At 40.6% G+C, this 23,939-nt stretch overlaps 2 protein-coding genes across 2 annotated transcripts in view; both read left to right on the top strand.

Moving 5' to 3' along the window:
- pigrl3.10 (polymeric immunoglobulin receptor-like 3.10) overlaps positions 1-23,939 on the top strand; it is an 88,338-nt gene that overhangs the window by 34,962 nt on the left and 29,437 nt on the right.
- LOC147846529 (polymeric immunoglobulin receptor) lies at positions 6,560-16,496 on the top strand. The gene is made up of 11 exons (XM_087241514.1): positions 6,560-7,982; positions 8,160-8,480; positions 8,975-9,286; positions 13,034-13,070; positions 13,165-13,239; positions 13,888-13,988; positions 15,418-15,467; positions 15,583-15,630; positions 15,728-15,781; positions 15,994-16,059; positions 16,278-16,496. The coding sequence occupies exons 1-11, from the start codon at positions 7,937-7,939 to the stop codon at positions 16,281-16,283; spliced, it is 1,116 nt and encodes a 371-aa protein (XP_087097640.1). The 5' UTR covers positions 6,560-7,936; the 3' UTR covers positions 16,284-16,496.

Genomic DNA, 23,939 nt, shown 5'->3' with positions numbered 1-23,939 from the left:
TAATTTTGTCATCTAATATTAATATTCTTATACCTCTTTCTCTGTCTATATTTGATTATTTTAAATGTCCTTTCTTGAAAGCACTTTAAATGATCACCCAGTTGTTGGGTGTTAAGAAACAGAGAAGAGAATAAAAACTTTAATGACAAACTCAGAAAAAATTAAAATCAATTAACAATATATCCCCCACAAACTACGCCCAGATGACAACAACATTTAGGCAAGGCAAAAGGCAAAAGGGTAAAGGCAAAGTTCATTTATATAGCACATTTTATACACTGTGGGAATTCAAATTGCTTTACATAAACAAGAATAAAAAAGACAAGTATAAAAAAATAAAAGCAAACAATAATACAATGATTAAAAACAAGTTAAAACAAGATAACAAGATAAGGTTATAAAAGAAAAAGAAAAGAAAAGAAAGACATAATAGTGCGATCTGTCGGACATAGCACAGTGCTCATTTAGTAAAGGCACAGCTAAACAGATGTGTTTTCAGTCTTGATTTGAATGTGTCTTTTGTTGGAGCACATCTGATCATTTCTGGAAACTGATTCCAGCAGTGAGTGGCGTAGTGGCTGAAGGCTGATTCACACTGAACTCTTGAAACGTCTAGTTTATATGATCCTAATGATCTGAGTGATCTGTTAGCTTTGTATTCAGTGAGCATATCTGTAATGTATTGAGGTCCTAGGCCATTTAGTGATTTATATATAAGTAATAAAAGTTTTAAAATATATTCTGAATGTAGCTGGGTGCCAGGGTAAAGACCTGAGGACAGGTGTGATGCGCTCTGATTTCCTGTTTCTGGTCAGAATCCTGGCTGTAGCATTCTGGATGAGCTGCAACTGTCTGACTGTCTTTTTGGGAAGGCCAGCGAGAAGGCTGTTACAGTAATCCACCCTGCTGCTGATAAAAGCATGAACAAGTTTCTCTAAATTCTCACTGGAAACAAAGCATTTAATTCCTGCAATGTTTTTGAGATGATAGTATGCTGATTTACTAATTGCTTTGACTTTGACTATTGAAGCTCAGATCTGACTCCAGAGTCACCCCAAGATTCTTGACTTTATTTTTTGTTGTTTGACCCTTAGAGCCAAGGTATCCATTCACCTTGAGAACCTCATCTCTGTTCCCAAATGCAATGACTTCAGTTTTCTCTTTGTTTAGCTAAAGAAAGTTTTGGCACATCCAACTGTTCATTTCATCAACGCGTTGACAGAGGGTGTCAATGGGGCTGTAGTCATCAGGCAGTAAGGCTGGGTAGATCTGAGTGTCATCAGCATAGCTGTGGTAGGGAATTAGTTTTTTTCTCATTATTTGGCTCAGAGGAAGCATATAAAGGTTGAACAGTAGGGCTCTGTTTTATCGATCTAGGTGCATAGTCTAAAGCACAGGGCGCAAAAGCATTCAGGGCAAGTCCGAACCCACTTTTGCTTTTTTAAGGATAAAAAAATACACTCTGCGCCCTGGTGCATGGTCTAACAGGGTTGTGCTTCTTCTCTTAAAGAGTTATGAGTGTGTTTTGAGCATAACGTGCAATAAACCAATCAAAGTCTCATCTCCCCTTCTCTTTAAGAGTCAGTTGCATCATGTCATGGCACATTTGCTGTCTACATGGCGACTTTGTAAAAGGAAAAACTGAAGGCTTCACCAGTGAGAAAACAGTTAAACAGACCATCTGCAGCATGAGGATAAAGAACGAGCCTCCTCTATTTAGCCTCTTGAACAATTATTATTATGAACAATAATAATGAAGTGTGGTCAAAAAAACATATTTATATTCAAACACACATCATGCAGACATCTCCAAAAACTGTTGGACAAATTTAAACTTGTTTATATTAAACAAATATAAATATGCATTTAATAAATAAAACTGAAAATGATAATAATAACATTATACAAAAGCAAACTGTTGTGAATAAAATGAAAAAATTTTATTTTAATGGTGAAATGTTTCCATAATCTACTTGATGTGACTGAAATATGTGTAGTTTTCTCTGCTGATCATGTGTGTTTTAATCTTTCAGACTGAACAAGGAGCATTTCTGTCTGTCAGAGACCTAGATGTGTTTCTCCATCTCACCCTGAAGATTCAGAGATTTAGAAAAGTGTTGATTCATAATATTCTGTATTTGCTTTATGCTTATTCATCAGAGGAAAGTAATAACATGTAAAATGTTTTCTTTAAAATGCTAAAGTTCAATTAACTTAACAATTTAGTTCAGTTAAATTGTGTAATTCCATTATATTAAATGTGTGCAACAAACTTTTAATTCAGAGAAAAACTTTAATAATGTCCCGTGTCATTTTGTCGCATGTCAGTAATGTCATATCTGCTTTTCTCTGATGTAAATCAATAGTTTCCATCAAGCTGCAGCTAATAACATAAGCATTTCATTAAACTTAACATTTGTGATCACCTCATCTTCTGCTGGAGATCAGAGGTCATTAAAAAAATAAAGTCCTTTATACGTCTTTGTTGTTATGATTAAGCACCTTCTAGTTGCAAAACTTACATACTGCTTCCTAAAAGATTACTGTCTATATTGCATTTCTTTTCATGTGGCATTATTTTCATACATATTATAGATTATATAGATTATTATACTAATTAACTTTTTTGAGTTTCAACTGTTTTTTTATTTTCATGCTTTTAAAAGTTTTTTTTTTTTTAATAAAGGCTGAAGTGAGTGAAAATAAAATTAAAGTTTCTTCATGGTGTATATTATTTAAATTATATTTAAAGTATTTAAATAAATCACTTGTTTTGGAATCAAATAAATAAACTGGTGGATTAATAGATTAAGTGGATGAAATTAATAATTTAGTGAACCGTGTTAATGATTGAAATGATTTTATTAATACATAGTGGTGCCATATTTGAAATGTCAAGTGATCTGCTTTGTCATAAATACAGAAATACATAGCAATATATTGTATATGAAGGGGAAACTTGAAAACAAACAAGATGAAATATTCAGTTGATTATGTTTATTATAGTGTTCAGTCTCTTGTACAGACTGATTATTTAACACCATTAGACCTTTAAGTATTATATGAAGCACAAGTAATAAATTTCTGCTGCCTGCATGTGTTTTCTGACTCTCAAATTTCTGATAACCATTAACTTGCTATTTGTAATTCACAAAGAAACACCTTTTCTGCTAAAAATCCACTGAAAAGTTAAAAATGTTCTTCTGAAGAGCAGCAGAAAGTGTATTTTGGAAATTTTGGATATGCAAATTCTCTTAATCTCTTTAGGGCACTGCATGTATAATTTTAATCACCAGGGGCCTCATGTATCAGTGCTGCATATGCACAAAAACTTTGCGTATGCCAGGTTTCACGCTCACGTTTGGATTTACTAACGATGAAATTAACATGAGAATGTGCGTGGGTACGTGCCAACTTCATGTCTGGCGTACATGTATTTTTTGTGTGTTTGTTTTATTTCCATTGGCAACTCCTAGAGGTAATTGTGTTAAATTGCACACTACAAAATATCGCACCAACACATGTAAAAAACATTGCTAATAATTTAGAATTGATAAAATGGGTTAATTAACAATATTTTTTCACCAATTATGTGATTTAGAACATATAGAAGCATTTGCAAATATATACAACCCTAGTCTATGGCAAGGGCAGTGTTGGCCTTAATAGAGGACATTGTAAATGGTCGAATCCAAAGGGAACACATTTGTTAGGGATCACAGTGATTTTCTTGCTCAAGATGATGACTGGCTTATTAGCCGTTTCAGATTTCCAAGAGCTATCCTCTTGGAGATCTGTGCTGAGTTGGGTCCAAATTTGGAAAGAAAGACAGCGAAGAGGCTCCAAGGTGGCATGGTACGCAATGGGTGGCTTTTTGGTAAGTGATGTATTTAAAGATATTATTCCACCTAAGTTGTTATTTTATTTTATTGAGTGTAATTATTTAACTGCATATCAGGAGACTGTTATCCATTAAAGGCCTGGCTGTTAACCCCCCTCAACAACCCACAAATTGACCTAGAGCGCAAATACAATGATGCCCATTCTCGCTCTCGGCCAGCTGTAGAGTAGGCGATTGGGCAGTTGAAATGCCCAAAACATCTGTGTCTCCCACAGACACAGATACTACTCCAGACAGTAAAGTGTGGCCCACAATTGAGGCAGCTCTCTCCTCAAAGGGTGTTAGTTCAGCATCTCCTGTACCCCCGCCTGTTTGGTTCACACTTTGATAGTGCGCTGCTGTTCTCCTCTTAACCTGCACCTTTACATGGGAGCATTACTTTTTTAATTCACTCACAGTGCGATGTTCAGACCCCACTGCGTCAACCGCATCAGCTAAACTCTCCCGCTCTATTTTTTTCTTTTCTTTTGTTATTAATTCCGGAGGACAAACTTGCAATTAACACAGTTTTTCTCCGGTCTACCTCTGATAGGAGCACCTCCAATTCACATTCTAAGTTTCTCCTTTTGCTAGCTTTTGCCATTGCCTTTTCGTTTGGTGGAGTCATTACCATATTTATACAGGAGAGGAGGCGGGGGAGGGGTTTTGTGCACTTGCGTTCAGTTTCACATTAATTTGGATGTATAAAGAAAATATTCACCATACACAGTGTTTCATACATACAATTTTTTTTACTGCGTACGCACATTTACAGCTTTGTAAAAAATTTTTGTATGAATTCAACGCATGTCTTTGCATGGGGCCCCAGATGTCTCTCAGAAAAAACTCAAACTAAAATTAAACTTTCAGAAGCGTCCAGCAGGGGGTGTCATTTACAGCACTGTGACTCCATGCTGAGAAAAAACAGCTACAGACTCTTCTGAATGCCATTGTGACGGATGGCAGGTGAGCAGATAGAGGAATAAAACCCCAAATAGAATAGAAATTACATCAGTTTACTCGACTACGCCACTTTGGGATTTGCCCAAAGAATTAAAACACGCACCACCTATAAAGGCACGCGCAAGTTCGCTCCCCAAATTAGAGTCAGAGACATTGGCACAGTACAAAAATAATTTCTTTGACAAGTCTTGAATAAAAACCAATATTGCAATATAGACACAGTAGCTTATAAAATCATAAAATGTTCCGGTAACGCTTTCTTTTACAACCCGCAAAGTACCGCGTAAGTACAGTGAAATAACAGTGTACTTTTCTGTACGTACTGTGTAAGTATAATGAACGTATGTGTAGGTATAATGGAACAAACCGTTACGCTTCGGTAATAAGGGGGTAACAACCAGATGCTCATCACGAAAATTACCGCGTAAGTACAGTGAAATAACGTTGTAATTTTCTTTACATATAGTGTAAGTATAAATAACGTTTACGTAGGTATGAGGGAACAAACTGTAATGCTTGGGTAATAAGGGGGTAACAACCAGATATTGAGCATGAAAAGTACCGCGTAAGTACAGTGAAATAACGTTTTACTTTTCTTTAAATTGCAAAAGAACAAACCATAACGTTTGCTTAATAGGGGAGTAACAATAAGATATTCATCACGCAAAGAACCACGTAAGAATATTACGTTTACAATGTACTTTTCTTTAAGTATTGTATACATATAAAGAATTATGCAAGGATGGTGACATATTGCTATCTGCAAATGTACTGTACATGCACCTGCGTGAGTACATTAGTACCCTTATTCAGTGCTACGGGTTGTAAAAGAAAGCATTACCGTAATTTACCATTTATTATCGCAGTAAATATCTGTAATGGGTATATAGAGTAAATTACTGTAATTTATTCTTTGCACTACACAATTTTATACAAATCCTGCTCGTTTTACAGTAAAATTTTACAGTTTCCTTTCACTACAGCTAAACAGTGTCTATTTTACAGTTATTTAATGCATAATCTACAGTAAGGGTTAACAGTGTGTTTTACAATTTATAGTTACTGACATATACTGATGTAGTTGAGAAATTCTCTGGGAAAGAATGTAAGTGTGTGAAATTAATTCAGCATCTAAATCTGTGTTTGCTGCAGATGCCCTCTGAAAACCAAATGACATCTATCAGTCCTGCAGAAGCTGATGTAAGTCTTCATTCTTTGTTCTTTATAACTCTCAGAAGACACTGAGATGCTGAATTCAGATCAGTGATGGTCGGTTGTGTTTGCTCACAGTCTTCTGCTGATGACGCTTCTTTGGTTTAAAGTCCTGTCTCCTTTAATAAATAAGCAAGTCTACCTGAGATTTTTAAGAAAGTGTTTTTGAATTTTTGTATAGCGGGCCAGATTCTATTAATATTTATAAAAAGTCTGGGGGGCCACTACAAAACTGATTGCGGGCCCGTAGTTTGGACACCCCTGCTCTAGGCTGTCAATGGGAGTTCTCTGATCACCACCCCACCGAGAGCAGCTTTACATCAGCCAGTCCATCTCAGATCTACTGCTGGATCTCATCTCTCCATTGTAGTTAAAGATGTTATTTAATCAGTGGTGTACAGTAACTAATTTCAAATACTCAACTGACAGTATTTGAGTAGTTTTTCTCAGAAATTGTAATTTAGTAAGTAGTTTTAAAAAATGTGTTTTTTTTTTTACTTTGCCTTGTGTACATTTTTAGTTTTTATTGTCTATGCCAATTAGAAAAATCAGTCCTGTGATTCCTGCATCAGCTTTTTATAATGGTACTTTTTTAGTAATGGTACTTTTACTTGAGTATGATTTTTCAGTACTCTTTCCACCACTGTATTTATTACATCTTGTGTATTTCTTTCTCTTTTTTTTTACTTTTAAATCTATTATTTGTTCTCAGGTGTATTGTTATTGTCATGTTTTATAATTGTTTTTATTTAGTTAATGTTAGTTAATGCAGTATTGTTTTGTCATGTTTTATAATTGTTTTTATTTAGTAAATGTTAGTTAATGGAGTATTGTTTTGTCATGTTTTATAATTGTTTTTATTTAGTAAATGTTAGTTAATGCAGTATTGTTTTGTCATGTTTTATAATTGTTTTTATTTAGTAAATGTTAGTTAATGGAGTATTGTTTTGTCATGTTTTATAATTGTTTTTATTTAGTTATTGTTACCATGTCATAACGTTACACTGTTTGTCTTTGCTTACCACACTGCATATCTTTATTTTATATTGTATACATCTTGTTTTTTATACTTGTTTAATGGCCGTTGTAGTTTTTTTTAAATCTGATAATCAAACACATGGATCTATATATAATAACCAATAATGTATTTAACTTCATTATGCATTTACTTTTGATTAAATGTACACATTTTCTCATAAATTATGCTTTGTAATAGGCTATATGTACTAAACATGCAGTGAAGATGGTATGTACATAATGCCTTAATCACATTTGTGGGGAATTATGTTTACTTTTTCTTAAATCCAAATTATTAGAAGCTGTGCTTTACATAATTCATTCATTTTATTTTTAATGTACAGTAAAAACAATAAATCCCCAGTGAGGTAAATTACATTGTAAAAGAACACTGCTATTTCATTTAAAAAAAGAAGTACCTGATTTGTGTCATCGGGTCCTTGGGAGTTGGAAGTCGAACTCGGCAAGTCTGAACTTCCAAGCATACAAGTCCAAACTTTGCGTACCTCAGGTACTTGGCACTGAGAATGACAGTTTGACACTTGTGTTTCAAACCTCTCATCTGCTCAGCCTTGATATTTATTAGTATTTAGGCCAGTTTTATGAATAAATCAAATTATTAAACTGAATAAGAGCTAATTCTGATGAAGCACTACTGTCATTTAACATTTATTAACCTGCTCAAAAACTGAAAATTCAGTAGTGAAATGTTCTGTTGATGTGTGATGTTGCTGGCTGCAAAACAATGACTTTGCTCATTTGTTCACACAAGTGTGGTTTTAGATATTTCTGCTCTTCCTCTAAAAAGTAAAGTAACAAAGAGACCAGCTCCTCTAACACACACACACTTACTCCACTGCAGACATGATTCAAACTCTGATTCTCACTGGGGTTTTGCTTCACATTGGAGGTAAGTTATAATTCCTTTTAAAATTGTATTGTTAAATTGTTATATGGTATGTTGTTCAATTAATGTGTTACAGTTGTTTGATGCTAGTTTTTCTTCACTATACATTTACTTCATTAGTGTTTGTGCAGTTTATGAGTGTTCTTTTGTGTTTTCATTTTTATGTAATCTTGTCTACAGATGGAGCTTGGATTGATAAACTGAATATAGGAGTGAAATCTGGATCTCCAGGCATTATTCCATGTCTATATAAAGAACAATATAAAGAAAATCACAAGTATTGGTGTCAGGGGATGTTTTGGAGCTCTTGCACTATATTGGCATTTGGAAATGGCCCAAGAAGTAAATTTTCCATCACTTATTACCCAGCGCAAAGTATCTTTACAGTGGAATGGCAGAATCTGCAGCCGTCAGACTCTGGATATTACTGGTGCGCTGTGGAGATCGGTGACAGTGAGAAACCAGACGCTTCTTATTATTTGTATCTGAAGGTACAATCAGGTAAAGAAAACCTTTCCAAATCTCTATTATTTTTTCCTGACAAATAAATAATGAAAAAGGTTGTGTTATTTGTGAGGTTTATTTCTGTTTATTTCACAAGTGGAACTGAAAAAGGAGTTAATTAAAGTGTAGGATGTGCGATGACTAATGGAAAAACACAATGTGGCCTCGACTACTGCAGGTCTATATTTAATTGTTGAGATCTCATGACTGTTCTTCTGTCAAAGAGAAGGTGCAGACCCAAATAGGTCCCCAACAATATGCAATTCAAATTACAGTCTTGTGGGATGTGTTCCTGGCTCTGAATGCTCTGATTAATGCAGCCTAACAGTCTTGTGTATCTATGATGATTATATTGTCTGTGTTCTAAAACAAATATAGATGAAACGCACTCACCGCTAACATGCTCTGAACCAGTGTTTGAGTGGCAGTGTATTTACAGCTGTGTATTTCGGTTCAATAAAAAGTTGTATTGTCATCTTGACTGTTTACAGCTCCTGATGTGTCTGTTAAGAGCAGCAGTGTATCTGGACATGAGGGTGGTAATGTCAGTGTCCAGTGTTTCTACAGCTCAGAATATCACAATAAACTCAAAGGCTGGTGCAGAGTTAAAGATAAGAGGTGTTTCAAAGAAGAAAAGACTGACACATCCCAGAGTTCATCAGTGCAGATCAGTGATGATGGTGAAAGCTCCTTCACTGTGCTGATGACTGGACTGAGACTCTCTGATTCTGGATGGTATTTCTGCTCTGCTGGAAATCTGCAGGTTCCTGTTCGACTCACTGTCACTAAACCTGAACCCAAAGGTAAGATCACAAAAAGTGTAATGCTATTACTGTCCTAAAATGCCCTTGCTGCTCTTTACTCTAATCTTTAGTATTGACAACTACTCCAACAACTACACCTAAGACAGAAATGTAAGTTTAAAGTTTTTAACTATTCAAAAAGAATCAAACGCATCCAAATACTTTGGTTGTCGGAGTTATATGAAATTAAAATGATTTGAATAGGGTGTAACATCACTTATCATGCTTTGACATTACCCTATTACTTTATGAATTTGCCACTCTTAAAATGTAATCACTGTATTGAGTTATTCATACTTGCTGCAACACACTTGCAGGTGTGCATTTGTGAGTGATTTACTAAATCAAGCTAATCATTCATATAGTTACAATATTTCTATACTTATATTTTTCCCCAACACACATGTAGCCATTTAATTAATTATGATTATTATTTTACATTGTTTTGCAGAAGCACGACACAATCATCTGCCAACAAAACTCCTACAAAACTATATTAATCATGAGTTATTCAGGAATTTAACATTTGTTGTCATTTGTGATAAATTTGATTAATGACTAATTGTGAAAAGATCAATTTTTCTTATATAATGACTTTTTAGTTCTTCATTTTAATTGTTATCTTTTAATTTGGACTTTTATCACATCATTCAGATTTGTCATATCATATTTAGTGTCTTCAGTCTCCAATATTTCTCCAAAGTAAAATAAGGTACTGAAATGTACATTTTTGTATACAGTGTTGTGCAAGTTACTTCCAAACTGTAATACATTACAGATTACTTATTACTGTTATTTAAATGTAACCCCTTACATTACAATATTACTGTCTCAAATTTGTAATATGTTACATTCCTCTTATATTAGTTTTTAGTTACTTTCACCAAAATAACTACAGAATTAGAACTTTACATTCTAAAATGACTAAATGTACTACATTTTACATCCAGTAGAAAGCGATATGATGTAGCAGAATGACTGTGACCTATCCAGGCTAACAATATAGTATATAATTGGCGACATGAAGGCTCAAGACAATGCAAGAAAGGATGAGAGCCAGAATCACAAATGATCTAAGTCTGTTAAAAGGATGGTAAAGTAATTATCTGTCAATATCTGTGAATAGCTTGACTATATTCATAGACACATTTGTAAACATTTATTTGTATTATATGTATTTGTAAACGCAAATGCCATGACAAGACGCAGATTTTTTTTTTCTTTTCTTATCGTTGCCATTATTGTATTCACTTTAAATTCAGGTTCACAACACAAAACTGTCATGCACAAAGTGAGCATGATGAACATCTTTCTCAGTATAATGTTTGTGCAACGATTTCCTCTGTGGACAAATCTGCTTGCGAGCTCTCAAATATACGCTGCTCGCGTACTAATTTTCTCCCACTCTCTCAATTATGCACTGCTCTCTCACAAATGTTCTTGCGCGCTCTCAGTACACTGCTCTCTCAGTGAGATTATATGCAGACTCACAATCTGTTTTGTGTTCCTTCTTCTATTCGTGCTTTTTGATATGATTTATATTGGGCTAATATTTATTAACAATAACCAAAGTACTAAAATAGATCTGCATATTAAATTGTTTATCTAATAAACCATAACATTTTTGGCTGTATGTTATATGGTGAGATATTTCCAGTTTCAAACACTTAAAGACACAGAGAATATACGTTGTATGTAAAAAATACTTTTTATTTAAAAAAAACATTTATTAAACATCCAAAAGATGGACCATACTAATCAAATAAAAACATTTACACAAAAATATATCTAACTTAAGCAGAAATGTAATTGTGATAGAAAATAGGGAAAAACTTGATTAGGTATTATAGCCTACTGTACTATTCACTCTTCAAATAAATCTTGCTATCAATCTCATTTTGTTATGGCAACTAAAATAAAGTGAACAAGTCTCTGTTGTCTTCCACATTGTTGATGAGATTGTGGAGGACATTTTCCTGTCATGTACAGTGTTTTGAACAATACTACAGTAAAGTACTTCAATTACTCAGTTGTGGTAATACTATAGTTGCTATGATAACACAAGTGTAATATAAACAAATAACCCAGTGCTGTAGTTTGTTTTTTTTTTTTTTTACAGTATAGGGTATATTATACTGCAATTCACCACACTTTACTGTAGTAAAACTACACTGTATTTCATGTTATCAGTTCACTATTCTTAATACAACAGTATGCTGAAGCATTTATTAACAAGTTGTAAATAATACTAGCCTAAACATAGGCAGTATATACCTAACACTCAAAAACACTACTATTTATTATAGAATTTACCATAACCTTTTAGTGTTTCATGTATTGTTAATAGATAGTGTAGCAATATATAAACCATATCAACATTCTTGGGATAACCATTGAACAGGAGGATCTCTGGAGAGCAAAAGCACGAAAGGAAGAAGAAACATGGGGCACAAATTGTGAGTCTGCATTATCTGACGGAGCGAGAGCAGATCATTCGCACGTGAGCAGCTGCATTTTGAGTGCGTGCAACTGTTAGAAATTTTGCGGGCAAGCATTTTTGTCCACCAACAGAGGATTACATGAATGCGCTCTCGACATGTCAAACTGCGCTTGCCACATTTGTCAGTGAAATAACGCCATATGCACATACGTCCATCCTGCGAATGTGCTGTCTTCTGCTATTTTCATCTATTTGTCACTCTTCCACTGCGCGTCAGGACTTGCCAGAACCGGGCTGAAGCCTGATTTATACTTCTGCGTCAAATGTCGGCGTATGCTACGGCGCTGACGCATAGCCCTTTGCCGTGGCCATCGCCGTCGCTGACGTGCACCTCTCAAAAAATGTAACTACACGTCGCAACGACACGTAGCGTAAGCTCTGTGATTGGTCGGCTTGGTAGCGCTGACGAGTCTGTGCGGGACCGAGAGGCGCAAGAATGGCGCGACGCCGCGCGAGCGATTGTTTACAAGTGTGGAGTACCGTGAAGGAGCTCCGGATGGAAAGTTTTGTTTTGTGTTTACCTCATAGGTAAATTTGTTGCACGTCCGCCGGTTCCTGCCTCAAAATGAGCGAGTTTGAGCCACTTGTACATCCCGGAAGTGTTCAGGAAATGCAAAAAAGTAGCGAAGAAACTCGACACAGAGGAACATTTACACCTCACTGCCAGCTAGCGTTTCGGAAGTGTTAATGCAGACCGACAGAGACAGCGCGCAGAAGTATAAATGCACAGCCACACGCGTTGCCTGCGCCGTGGGTTACGCCGGTTACCTGACGCAGAAGTATAAATCAGGCTTGAGCCAATAGCCTCAGACCTCTAGTTCAGAGGCTGAAATCATTCCGCGTTCAAAGTAAAAAAGCTCCAATAGCTAGAGGAAGATTAATGACAACACGCGCAAATATTCACTAACCACAAACAGGAAAAGAAAAAACTTAATTGCGGTATTTTTCATTTGTTAATGTCATACGGACAAAAAGTGTTTTGTAATGCATATGCGTTACTAAGCATGTACCGAGTAAAATATTATTGAAAATGTATTAGTAATGCATTACACTACAGGAAAATGCAATACATTACTGTAATACATTACTTTTGTAATGCATTACTCCCAACACTGTTTGTATATATACATTTTTCAATACAGTTGTATTACTGTAGTAGTATTATACTGCCATATGTTTAGAGAGGGGAATCAAAAATGGAATTAAAAATTATTATTATTTTTTTTTTTCCTTTCTGCTATTAACAGCAGCCATGACTACTGGTTCAAGACCCAAATCACGTGTGTAAGTGAATATTATTATTAAATCATTCAGAATAATAATTAATACCAAACTGTTACACTGTATTACTATAGTAAACATTATTCTTTACATCCAGAAAAGACCCTTATCGCCCTCCAACAACAGATTCAGAGATTAATACGGGAAAAGACAACAAGGATGAACAAAACAAGTATTTCAATCTTTTCAGTGTTCGTTTGCTTTTATTGAATCTCTAATTAGAAGCAAAGTCTTTCAAAAACTGAATCACAATTAAATATATCATTCAGTATGTATGATCTATATCATTCAGTATGTATGATCTACAATGTAAAAGTGCTATACAAATAAAGATGAATTTAATTAAATTGAATAGGTCAACTGATTTTATTTATTTTGTCAGTTTTGGTGTATGTATGTTGTCAGATTCCTTAGAACCTAAATCCAAATCTGTTAGAATTGAATACTATTACATTTAATCAGTTAAATATATGAATATGACATAAATACATTTAGCTGTAAAAAAACAAGATTCAATTAATTAAATTATATATGATTGGTTTACTTAATATCCAAGAAAAATTGACGCAACATATTTTTCCACACAATAGATGAATAATCAAGAAGCATTTAAAACACATTGAATGTATTGATATTATTATTATTTATACACCATAAATCTTGTTCCTATTGGTTTCATTTATGATTAACTAACAAATATCAATTAAGAAAAGTTTATTAGTTCAATTATGTTAAAAGTATATAACCAAAATGGATGTAAATTTTATATGCATTAGAATACATAAAGTTACCTAACAAACATGTCTCTCCATCCCCACAGGTATGACATGATTCTGATCATGTGCCTTGTAGTGACACTTGCGCTTTTACTGCTCGTTGCTCTTTTTACCATAATAATCAGAAGGATGAGAAAGAATCCAGGTGAGTTAATTTTTTTCATTGCTGAATATTAATGATTTCACAGTAAATGAGAGAAAACAGACTGTAAAGTAAAGTTTCAGGTTTTCACACTTAGATATTGCTTGATAATAATAGCAGGTTTGACACGCTGTCCCAAGAGAGAACCATGAGCTTGGAGATAATTAATGCCAAGGCTCCCGCCTGGTCATTAAGCATGTGAGGGGGTACGAGATCAGGTCGAGACCTCCCCCTGATAAAGGAGGAAAAGGGGGTGGATGAGGGAATTCTTAAAAAAAATGAACATGAGGGAGTAATGCTTGTCGGGCTATTTATAGTGAGTTTGGAATGATCCGATTGGCTTACTAATGATTACAGATGAGAGACCAAGCATATCATGTGCTCCTCTCAAAATTAAGCTGCCATCACAATAGAGTTTAAGCATGCGAAATTCTGTCATACAGCGCTGCGAAAAGGGGCAGGATTAAACAAGATGATTAGACATTTAAAAAAGTGCGTGATTGGTCCATATTTAAAATTTCTGTCCAGAGAGGTCATATTTTGATCCTCGATTGGTCTCATGCAGTCATGTGATGTGATTTTGCAGGTCAGAAATCACCAAGCTTGAACTTTGCAATGAAGTGAACTGTGAAACTTGACGCACGACCTTGCGTTTCTGGTCTGACACGTTCGCATGTGTATGAATGGAAGTTTATGGGGAGAAAAGTCCAGTGTGACTACCTACTTCGCCACTGCGTCACCCACACATACAGTCGAAGTCAGAATTATTAGCCCCCTTTGAATTTTTTTCTTCTTTTTAAAAATTTTTCCAAATGATGTTTAACAGAGCGAAGACATTTTCACAGTAAGTCTGATAATATTTTTTTTTCTTCTGGAGAAAGTCTTATTTGTTTTATTTTGGCTAGAATAAAAGCAGTTTTTATTTTTTAAAACACCATTTTAGGGATAAAATTATTAACCCCTTTAAGCTATATATTTTTTCTCGATTGTCTACAGAACAAACCACTATTATAGAATAACTTGCCTAATTACCCTTACCTGCCTAGGTAAACTAATTAACCTATTTAAGCCTTTATATGTCACTTCTTGAAAAATATCTAGTCAAATATTATTTACAGTCATCATGGCAAAGATAAAATAAATCAGTTATTAGAAATGAGTTATTAAAACTAATATGTTTTTAAATGTGTTGAAAAAATCTGCTGTCCGTTAAACAGAAATTGGAGAAAAAAATAAACAAGCGGTCTAATAATTCAAGGGGGCTAATAATTCTGACTTCAACTGTATATTAATATATATTAAGTGTACTTCTACAACAAATATTTTTTTGAAATGGAAAAATTCCATCAATGTTAAATGTTCTATTTAAGAGTACTCTATACTCTTAAAAATAATTTAAAAAAATGTTAATCTTCAAATCTCACTCTGACAGAAGGTGATCCAATTAGAGAAGAACGTTTTAACAGCAGCACCATGAATACTGTGAGTGTTTTATAATTTACAGTAACTGACAAATACTGATGCAGTTAAAAAGTTCTCTGAGAAAGAATGTAATCGTGTAAAATTAATTCAGCATCTAAATCTGTGTTTGCTGCAGATGCCCTCTGAAAACCAAATGACATCTATCAGTCCTGCAGAAGCTGATGTAAGTCCTCATCCTTCATTCTGTCTGCTTTATAACTGTCAGAAGACACTGAGATGCTGAACTCAGATCAGTGATGGTCAGTTGTGTTTGTTCACAGTCTTCTGCTGATGATAGTTCTATGGTTTACAGTCCTGTCTCCTTTACTAAGATAGTAAGTGTCTCTGAGATTTTCATCACTGAGTTTTTTTTAATTGTCTGTGTCAGCAGTTTTCCATTATTTGACTCTTGTAGCACTGAGATTTGTGTGACAAATATTGTGCAATTCACAATCAAACACAGTAAATTAACAGCCAAAGCACACAGTTTTTCTAGCTGTAAAGTGTTGTGCAAACTCCTTTCAGATCTGATTGTGTTTTTTCACAGCGTTTATCATCAGTGGACCCCATAGCTGATGTGCTCTACAGCGCTGTGATGAAAGATCGCAAAACTGTGAGTTCATAACATACAGATATAAAGAGGAATCCTTTATTAAAGCAGTTAAAAAACGTGAAATTTACTGTAATTCAATAATAAGTCATACATGTATCAGTTTATTGTTAAGGGATTAAGCATTAATGCATGCAGATAACAATTGTAAATCTTTCAGTTAAATAGTTAAAAGTAAATGAATCCCCTGAAACTGATTATGGTTTCTGTGTATATTTCAGGTATAATGCAGAATTATTTAATGGCCAAATAAAGGAAGGAGCCACATCAGCATTTTTGAAGAAGATGAATCTTGCTTTAATATTTCTTTTCATCCTTAGTTTTAACTTCAAATTACTCTAAAGACAATTTACCATGCTTTTACTAAAAGAAGAAAACAAACAACATACATGGTGAACAAAAATCAGCCATGGTTTTGCTATACTATAGTATTTGAAAAAGAAAAAAAGGAAACATTTTTCATGGGCGAGGCAGTGGCGCAGTAGGTTGTGCTGTCACCTCACAGCAAAAAGGTCGCTGGGTGGCTGGTTCGAACCTCGGCTCAGTTGGCGTTTCTGTGTGGAGTTTGCATGTTCTCCCTGCCATCGCGTGGGTTTCCTCCGGGTGCTCCGGTTTCCCCCACAGTCCAAAGACATGCGGTACAGGTGAATTGGGTAGGCTAAATTGTCCGTAGTGTATGAGTGTGTGTGTGAATGTGTGTTTGGATGTTTCCCAGAGATGGGTTGCGGCTGGAAGGGCTTCCGCTGCGTAAAAACTTGCTGGATAAGTTGGCGGTTCATTCTGCTGTGGCGACCCCGGATTAATAAAGGGATTAAGCCGACAAGAAAATGAATGAATGAACATTTTTCATTAAAATGTGGATTAAAGTTTGGGTAAAAACTTACCAACTCTAAAAAAGGAATAAAATAATTACATAAAAAATTTTATTCGGCCTGAAGGGTGATTAAAAATAATATTGCCAAAAGAACATTAAATCAAATGTTTTGCTTCAACATTTTACTTGAGATGCAACTATAATTCATTAATAGAGGCAAAATAGCATTTGATGGGGTTTTTATGTACTGAATGAGTATTTATGTTTTTATACTGTTTTAATATTTGTGTACAGTGATGTAATGTGTATTTATATAGTGCATTTATTGTGTATGGCCATACACCCAAAGCACTTCACAATCATGACAGGGAGTCTCTCCACACCACCACCAGAGTGCAGCATCCACTTGGATGATGCGACAGCAGCCACAGGATAATGGTGCCAGTGCGCTCAGCACACACCAGCTATAGGTGGAGTGGAGAGATATACAGTAGAGCCAATTTGGTGGATGGGGATGATTGAGGGGCCATGATATGTGAGGGCAGAAGGAGGGAATTTTACCAGGCCACCGGGATTAAACCCCTACAGTACTCTTTAGGAGAAGTGTCTTGGAATTTTTAATGACCACAGAGAGTCAGGACCTCAGTTTAACATCTCATTTGAAAGACGGCGCTCACTGACAGTATAGTCTCTGCTTCACTGTATTGGGGCATTAGGACTCACATAGACCACAAGTTGAGCGTAACACTCACTAACACCACTTCCAACAGCAACCTTGTTTTCCCATGTGGTCTCCCATCCAGGTACTGACCAGATTCAGCCCTGCTTGCCTTCAGTGAGGCTGCAGGGCAATATTGCTGTGACCTGTGGCAGTACAGTTATTTTTAGAGCGATTGTAAGTGAATTGATTTTACACAACAGTTAATTAAATTAGTATTAGGAGATTTTTCTAAATAAATAAATACAATGTTCATTCATTTATTCATTTTCTTTTTGTCTTAGTCACTTTATTAATCCAGGGTCACCACAGCGGAATGTACCGCCAACTTATCCAGCACATGTTTTACACAGCGGATGCTCTTCCAACTGCAACCCATCACTGGGAAGCATCCATACACACTCATACACTACGGACAATTTAGCCTATACCCAATACACCTGAACCACATGTCTTTGGACTGTGGGGGAACACGAAGCACCCGGAGGAAACCCATGCGAATGCAGGGAGAACATGCAAACTCCACACAGAAATGCCAACTGACCCAGCCGAGGCTTGAACCAGTGACCTTCTACCTAAGAGGCAACAGCATTACCTACTGCGCCACTGCGTCACTCTAAATACAATGTTCTCTGTGAATTTTAATTGTACAGCAAACAAAACGTTCGAGGTTACTAAAGTAACCCTTCGTTCCCCGAGGAGGGGAACGGAAGCACTATAAGTGGATTTGATTGTAAAATCCACGCATTGGGGAGGTTCGGTTCAGAAGCTACTCGTCTGAAAGAGTATTGAACGGGCCAATTAAGAATGAATTGGCAGCGCAAGCCTGCGCAGGTGAGCGGCATAAGCAATCAACTGAGTATATAAGCTCACCTGGCGCAGCAGACGCTATCCTTTTTAAGCTGAAGAGACTTTCAACAGCTAAGGGACAGTCATTATGGCGACGGAGTATAGTGCTTCCGTTCCCCTCCTCGGGGAACGAAGGGTTACTTTAGTAACCTCGAACGTTCCCCTTCGGGGGGAACTTCAGCACTATAAGTGGATTTGATTGTAAAATCCACGCATTGGGAGCCCATTGAAAGCGCCATAATGACTGCACCTTACCAACACCCCCGATGAGGAGATAGTCAAGCAAGCGTGACGCACCCACATCATGGGGGGCGCGGTCCTCCAACGTGTCCCTGGCCCTAATTTATCCTACTTCAACAGAAGTTTTACGGATTTATATATATTTTTTGGGAAGTCGTGAGCATCTAGATAATTCTAGGAAAATACGACAGTACGTTGGGAAGCGTGCAATCCCGATAGGGAGGACGCTGCGGAGGCCATCCGTTACCCAAGGGGGGATAGATGGCAGAATTTACATATGGACTAGCCCTAAAAAGGGGGAGTACGCATAGCAAAAGAGTGGTTAGCGGGGAGGGAAGACACGGGTCCGCCCAGGGGGGGGGGACTTAACCGTGGCTGAATAAGCATATGGGATCGCCTAGTGGGGACCACGCATAGCAGGCACCTTTACCCAAAACGCGGGCTGACCAGCGGGCAGACCTACAACGTAGTGGGCCAGCAAGTGACTCCTCCGCTGAGTCAGTGCTGGGGACCACGGAGGAATCTGCAGGGCTCACCTGACGGGGAACTTTACTGACAGATAAAAAGGCGCACGTATCTCCGTGTTAGGGAAAATGGCGCAGCAAGCGTGTTTCAACACCCTACCGAATTGTTTCCTCAATCACCAAGGGTTACCTAATACCCTTGAGGAAACCGGCTCCACTCGCAGATTGTAAAACCTTGCAAATGTGTTGGGTGTCACCCAGCCCGCAGCTCTACAGATGTCTGTTAGAGGGGCGCCGCGTGCGCGCGCTCGAGAGGATGCGAAGCTCCGAGTGGAGTGCGCACGCGCTCTCGGGGGACGCGGCTCATCTCGGCTCTGATAGTGAAAGAAAGGCATCCACAATCTAGTGGGAACTTATTTCGGTACGGCACTTCCCTGCTGCCGACCGCTATAACAGACGAAGAGCTGCTCAGATGATCTAAACTCTGAGTGCGGTCCGGATAATACGCAAAACGCGAACTGGACAATAAATAAGGGCTGGGTCTGCCTCCTCCGAGGGCAGCGCTTGCAGGCTCACTACCTCGTATTAAAACGGAGTGGTAGGAACCTTGGGCACATATCGCGGGCGGGGTCTCATACGTGAGAGAAGCCAGCCCAATTACAGGCACGAGTCACTGACCGAAAAATGCCTCCGGGTCCCCGACCCTCTAATCGATATCAACGCGACCAGCAGAGCTGTCTTCAGGGACAGAAAATACTGAGTCGAGGATCGAAGGGATCTGACGCGGCTTGTGTAGCGAGGGCGAGATCCTAAGAGGGCATGAGAGGGGGCGGGGAGAATTAATTCGCTTAACGCCCCTGAGGAACCGGATGATGAGGTTATGCGTTCCCACGGTGCTGCCAGCCACCGCGTTATGAGAGCGGAGATGGCAGCCACGTAACCTTGAGTGTGGAGGGCGACAGCCTGCTCTCCAACTTCTCTCGGCGTAAAGAAAGCACAACGCTGATCTGGCAAATTACGGGGGTCTTCTCAGCGAGAGACACACCATTCAGTGAATAGACTTCACGTCAGGGCATAGGCGCGCTCGGGGAGGGGGCTCTAGCCCGAGTGACGGTATTAGCCACCGCAATCGGAGGTTACCTAAGTCTTCCTCGCGTCTAAAAATCTCTTCAAAGATCGGCGAGGGTGCCAGGTGGTGCCCTGTCCCTGAGAGAGTAGGTGCTCTCTCGAAGGGACTGCCAGGGGAGGGCTATCGCGAGGGAGAGCTCTGACATCCAGGTCCGGTTGAGCCAGAGGGGCGCAACCAGCAACCTGTTCCTCGTCCTCCCTGACCATGCACAGTAACTGCGCGAGCAGGCTCACTGGGGGAAACGCGTATTGCGCGTGCCCCGAGGCCAGCTGTAAACCAGTGCATCCGTGCCGAGAGCACTCGGTCAGGGAAAGAACAACTGGCAATGAGCGATCTCGGGGGAAGCAACAGATCGATCTGGGCTTCCCCGAATCGCGCCCATATCAGCTGAACAGACTCGGGGTGGAGTCTCCATTCTCCAGGACGCAAGGCTGCCGTGAGAGCGCATCGGCTGCACGGTTGAGCTTGCCTGAATATGAATGGCGTGCAGCGATTTCAGCCGCGGATGACTCCAGAGGAGCAGACGGCGGGCGAGCTGAGACATGCGGCGAGAGCGCATACCCCCTATACGGCTGATATACGCCACCGCCGCCGTACTGTCCGTCCTGACCAGCACGTGTTGCCGCTCCAACACCGGAAAAAAACGGTGGAGAGCGGGGAACACTGCCAACAGCTCCAGGCGATATGCCAATGCAACTGGGTACCTTTCCACAGGTCCGCAGCCGCATGCCCGCAACGCACAGCCCCCCAGCCCGTGTTGGAAGCGTCTGCTGAAACGACAACAAGACTGGACGCCAGTTCTAGAGACACCCAGGCCTGTAGGAACGAGGGGTCGCTCCAAGGGCTGAGGGCGCGGCGACACAGCGCAGTAACAGGGACTCGGTGTGCGCGCGCGTGCCATGCGCGTCTGGGGACTCGATCGTGAAGCCAGTGCTGAAGTGGTCTCATATAGAATAATCCGAGCGGCATGAAGCGGCTGCGGATGCCATATGCCCCAGGAGCCTCTGAAATTGTTTCAGTGGGACCACTATTTTACTGTCGAGCTCTCTCAGACAGTACAGCATCAGCTGAGCGCGCTCTCCGGAGAGGCGCGCTGCCATGGTGACCGAGTCCAGCTCCAGCCCGAGAGAAGAGATCCTCTGCACGGGGGCGAGTTTGCTCTTTTCTCGGTTGACCTGAAACCCCCACAGGTGGAAGTGCCAGAGCACTTTGTCTCTGTGCATAATCAACTCTGTGCATAATCAAAAGAGAGGGCAATTCAGCCAGTCGTAAAGAAATTGAGTATGCAGATGCCCGCGAGCCGAAGGGGCGCTGAGGCACCCTCCGCGGGCTTGGTGAGGACCCGCGGAGACAGAGAGAGCCCGAAGGGGAGGGCTTTGTATTGCCAAGCTCGACCTTCAAACGCAAACCGCAGAAACTGTCGGTGGCGAGGAAGAGTGGAGACATGGAAATACGCGTCCATCAGGTCTAATGCTGCAGACCAACCCAGAGGACGAACGCACCGGAGGATGCGCTTCTGCGTGAGCATTCTGAACGGCAGCTTGTGCAGGCAGCGGTTCAAAACGCGCAGATCTAGGATTGGCCGTGACCCACCGCTCTTTTTGGGCACGATGAAGCGTGGGCTGTAAAACCCGCTCTCCATCTCGGCTGGAGGGAGCGGCTCGATTGCATCCTTCGCCAGGAGGACAGCAATCTCCTCTCGCAAGACAGGGGCGGACAGGGGGCTGACCCTGGTGAATACACACCCGTGACTTGGGGGGCCGTTTCGCGAACTGAATCGCATAGCCGAGTCTGATTGTGCGTATGAGCCACTGCGAAGAGCTGGCCCGCGCTAACCAGGCAGGCAGAGCTCTCGCTAATGGACTCATCGCTACAATCGCTGACGTACCAGCAGTGGGGCAGCGCGGAGTGGGTGTGCTGATCCGGGAAGCTCGCGGGTCCCACGGAAAAGCTGGAGGTGAGATATTTGCTCTCACTCCAAACCCGAGCTCCGGAGGGGAGGCTCGAGGGGTGGGAGAAAGGAGACCGTCCTCCCAGCGCTCTTGAGCCACTGGCGAAACGCACCGAATCTGCAAGCTAGAAAGCATAGCGTCCCAGACTGGCAGATTTCGGGCTGTCACATCTGGGGAAGTGAAAAGTGCCCTTTCATAATGTTTTCATGGCAGTAAAAAGTGCCGTTGGAAATGGGGCCCCGCCCTCCAGCGGGGAAAGAGCAAGTTCCCTCTTCTCCAGATGGCCTGTCCCAGGGGCGCTTCGCGGTCCGTTGCCGGACTTAGCGGCGTTCTGGGCAGGGGGGCTGCCTGCTTCCGAGGTGCCCGACGCGCTCGCTTCGCCTTAGGCGTGTGCGGGGGCGGAGCAGCTCTCGTAGGCGGGCGCCTTCGGCGAGGAGCAGGTATGAATGGCACGGCGGGCGGAGCGGGCTACGGACCGCCGATAAGACATCACCCACCAACTGCTCTCTCACCGCCTTGAATTCCTGGGTGAATTCACAGACAGTGTCGCCGAACCTGGCTGGGGATATGGGGAAGTCAAGAAAGCGGACTTTGTCGACTTTGCGCATATCAGCCAGGGGTGGCGCTCCTGGACCACTAATGTGGACATCGTCCTCCCCAACGCACACGCAGCGGACTCAGTAGTCCGAAGAGCTAAGTCGGCGGCGGTGCGAAGCTTGTAAGCCTGGGTTGGACCCACCCTCGTGCTGCTCGGCCAGCGCCTGCGCTTGGTAGCGCTGGTAGGTGGCTATCGCATGCAAGGCGGAAGCAGCCTGGCCCGCAGCTATGTAAGCTCTAGCTCCGAGGGAGGTAGATAACTTACAGGCTTTGGATGGGAGACGAGGCGGACCCCGCCAAGAAGAGGCGCCGCGCGGATTTACCGCCATCGCGCACTCAACCTGAGGAATCGCCACATACCCCCTGGCTGTTTCACCGTCAAGAGTGGTTAGGGTGGAGGAACACGCAGCACGAGCAGAAAAAAGTGCTTTACAAGACCGCGTGAGCCTACTGTGCACCTCCGGGAAGAAGGGAACGCCCCTCTAGTCGGTCCGGCCGCGGAGCTGGGGGATAAACCATCTCCAACCCACGGCCGAAGCAGCCCGGGAAAGCACGGCTAACATGTCCGTTTCAGGATCCGTAGTGACAGCGCTCACCAGCCCGAAGGGGGCGAGCGGGTCTGGATCATCATCGGACAATGAAAGCCCACCCTCCGATGCCGCGGTGGACATCTGGTCTCCGGTGTCATCGGGCGTAAGGGCTACCATCTGTTAGACGGATCGCTTCCTCCGCCCGAAGCTTGGATGGAGCGCTTAGAGGAGCGGGAGGTCCGCGGGCCCGTGGGCGACGGATTATCTCTTGCTGAAACCCTCAGATCTGCCCGAGTGCCCGCTGCAGAGCAGGGGACAACTGGGGTGGTTCGCCTTTTTGCAAAGGCTAACCGCGATCTTGCGCAACAGTCATGGCATCGCGATGACGACATGAACTGCCCGCGAGCAGCGCATTAACATGCTGGACCCCCAGACATGTAACACAGTGCCCGCGCCCATCATCCGAGGACAGGAAACCACCGCATCCAGAAACGCACAGTCGGAGCGCCGTCCTGATAAGGACGTGCTGCACGACTGTGTTGCTCTTTCTGTGAAGTTTGCAACTTTATACGCACCGCTCTGGAGGACCG

The sequence above is a fragment of the Danio rerio genome, chromosome 2 (genome assembly GCF_052040795.2).
Source record: "Danio rerio strain M-AB ecotype USA chromosome 2, GRCz13ab, whole genome shotgun sequence".
Classification (NCBI taxonomy): domain Eukaryota; kingdom Metazoa; phylum Chordata; class Actinopteri; order Cypriniformes; family Danionidae; genus Danio; species Danio rerio.
This window is presented reverse-complemented; position numbering and strand designations above follow the sequence as displayed.

Excerpts from the sequence above, each read along its gene's own strand:
- LOC147846529 (XM_087241514.1), top strand. The coding sequence starts at position 7,937 with ATGATTCAAACTCTGATTCTCACTGGGGTTTTGCTTCACATTGGAG. Across the intron at positions 15,631-15,727 it reads TCAGTCCTGCAGAAGCTGAT|TCTTCTGCTGATGATAGTTC; the intron begins GTAAGTCCTCAT and ends GTTTGTTCACAG. Across the intron at positions 15,782-15,993 it reads CTGTCTCCTTTACTAAGATA|CGTTTATCATCAGTGGACCC; the intron begins GTAAGTGTCTCT and ends GTTTTTTCACAG.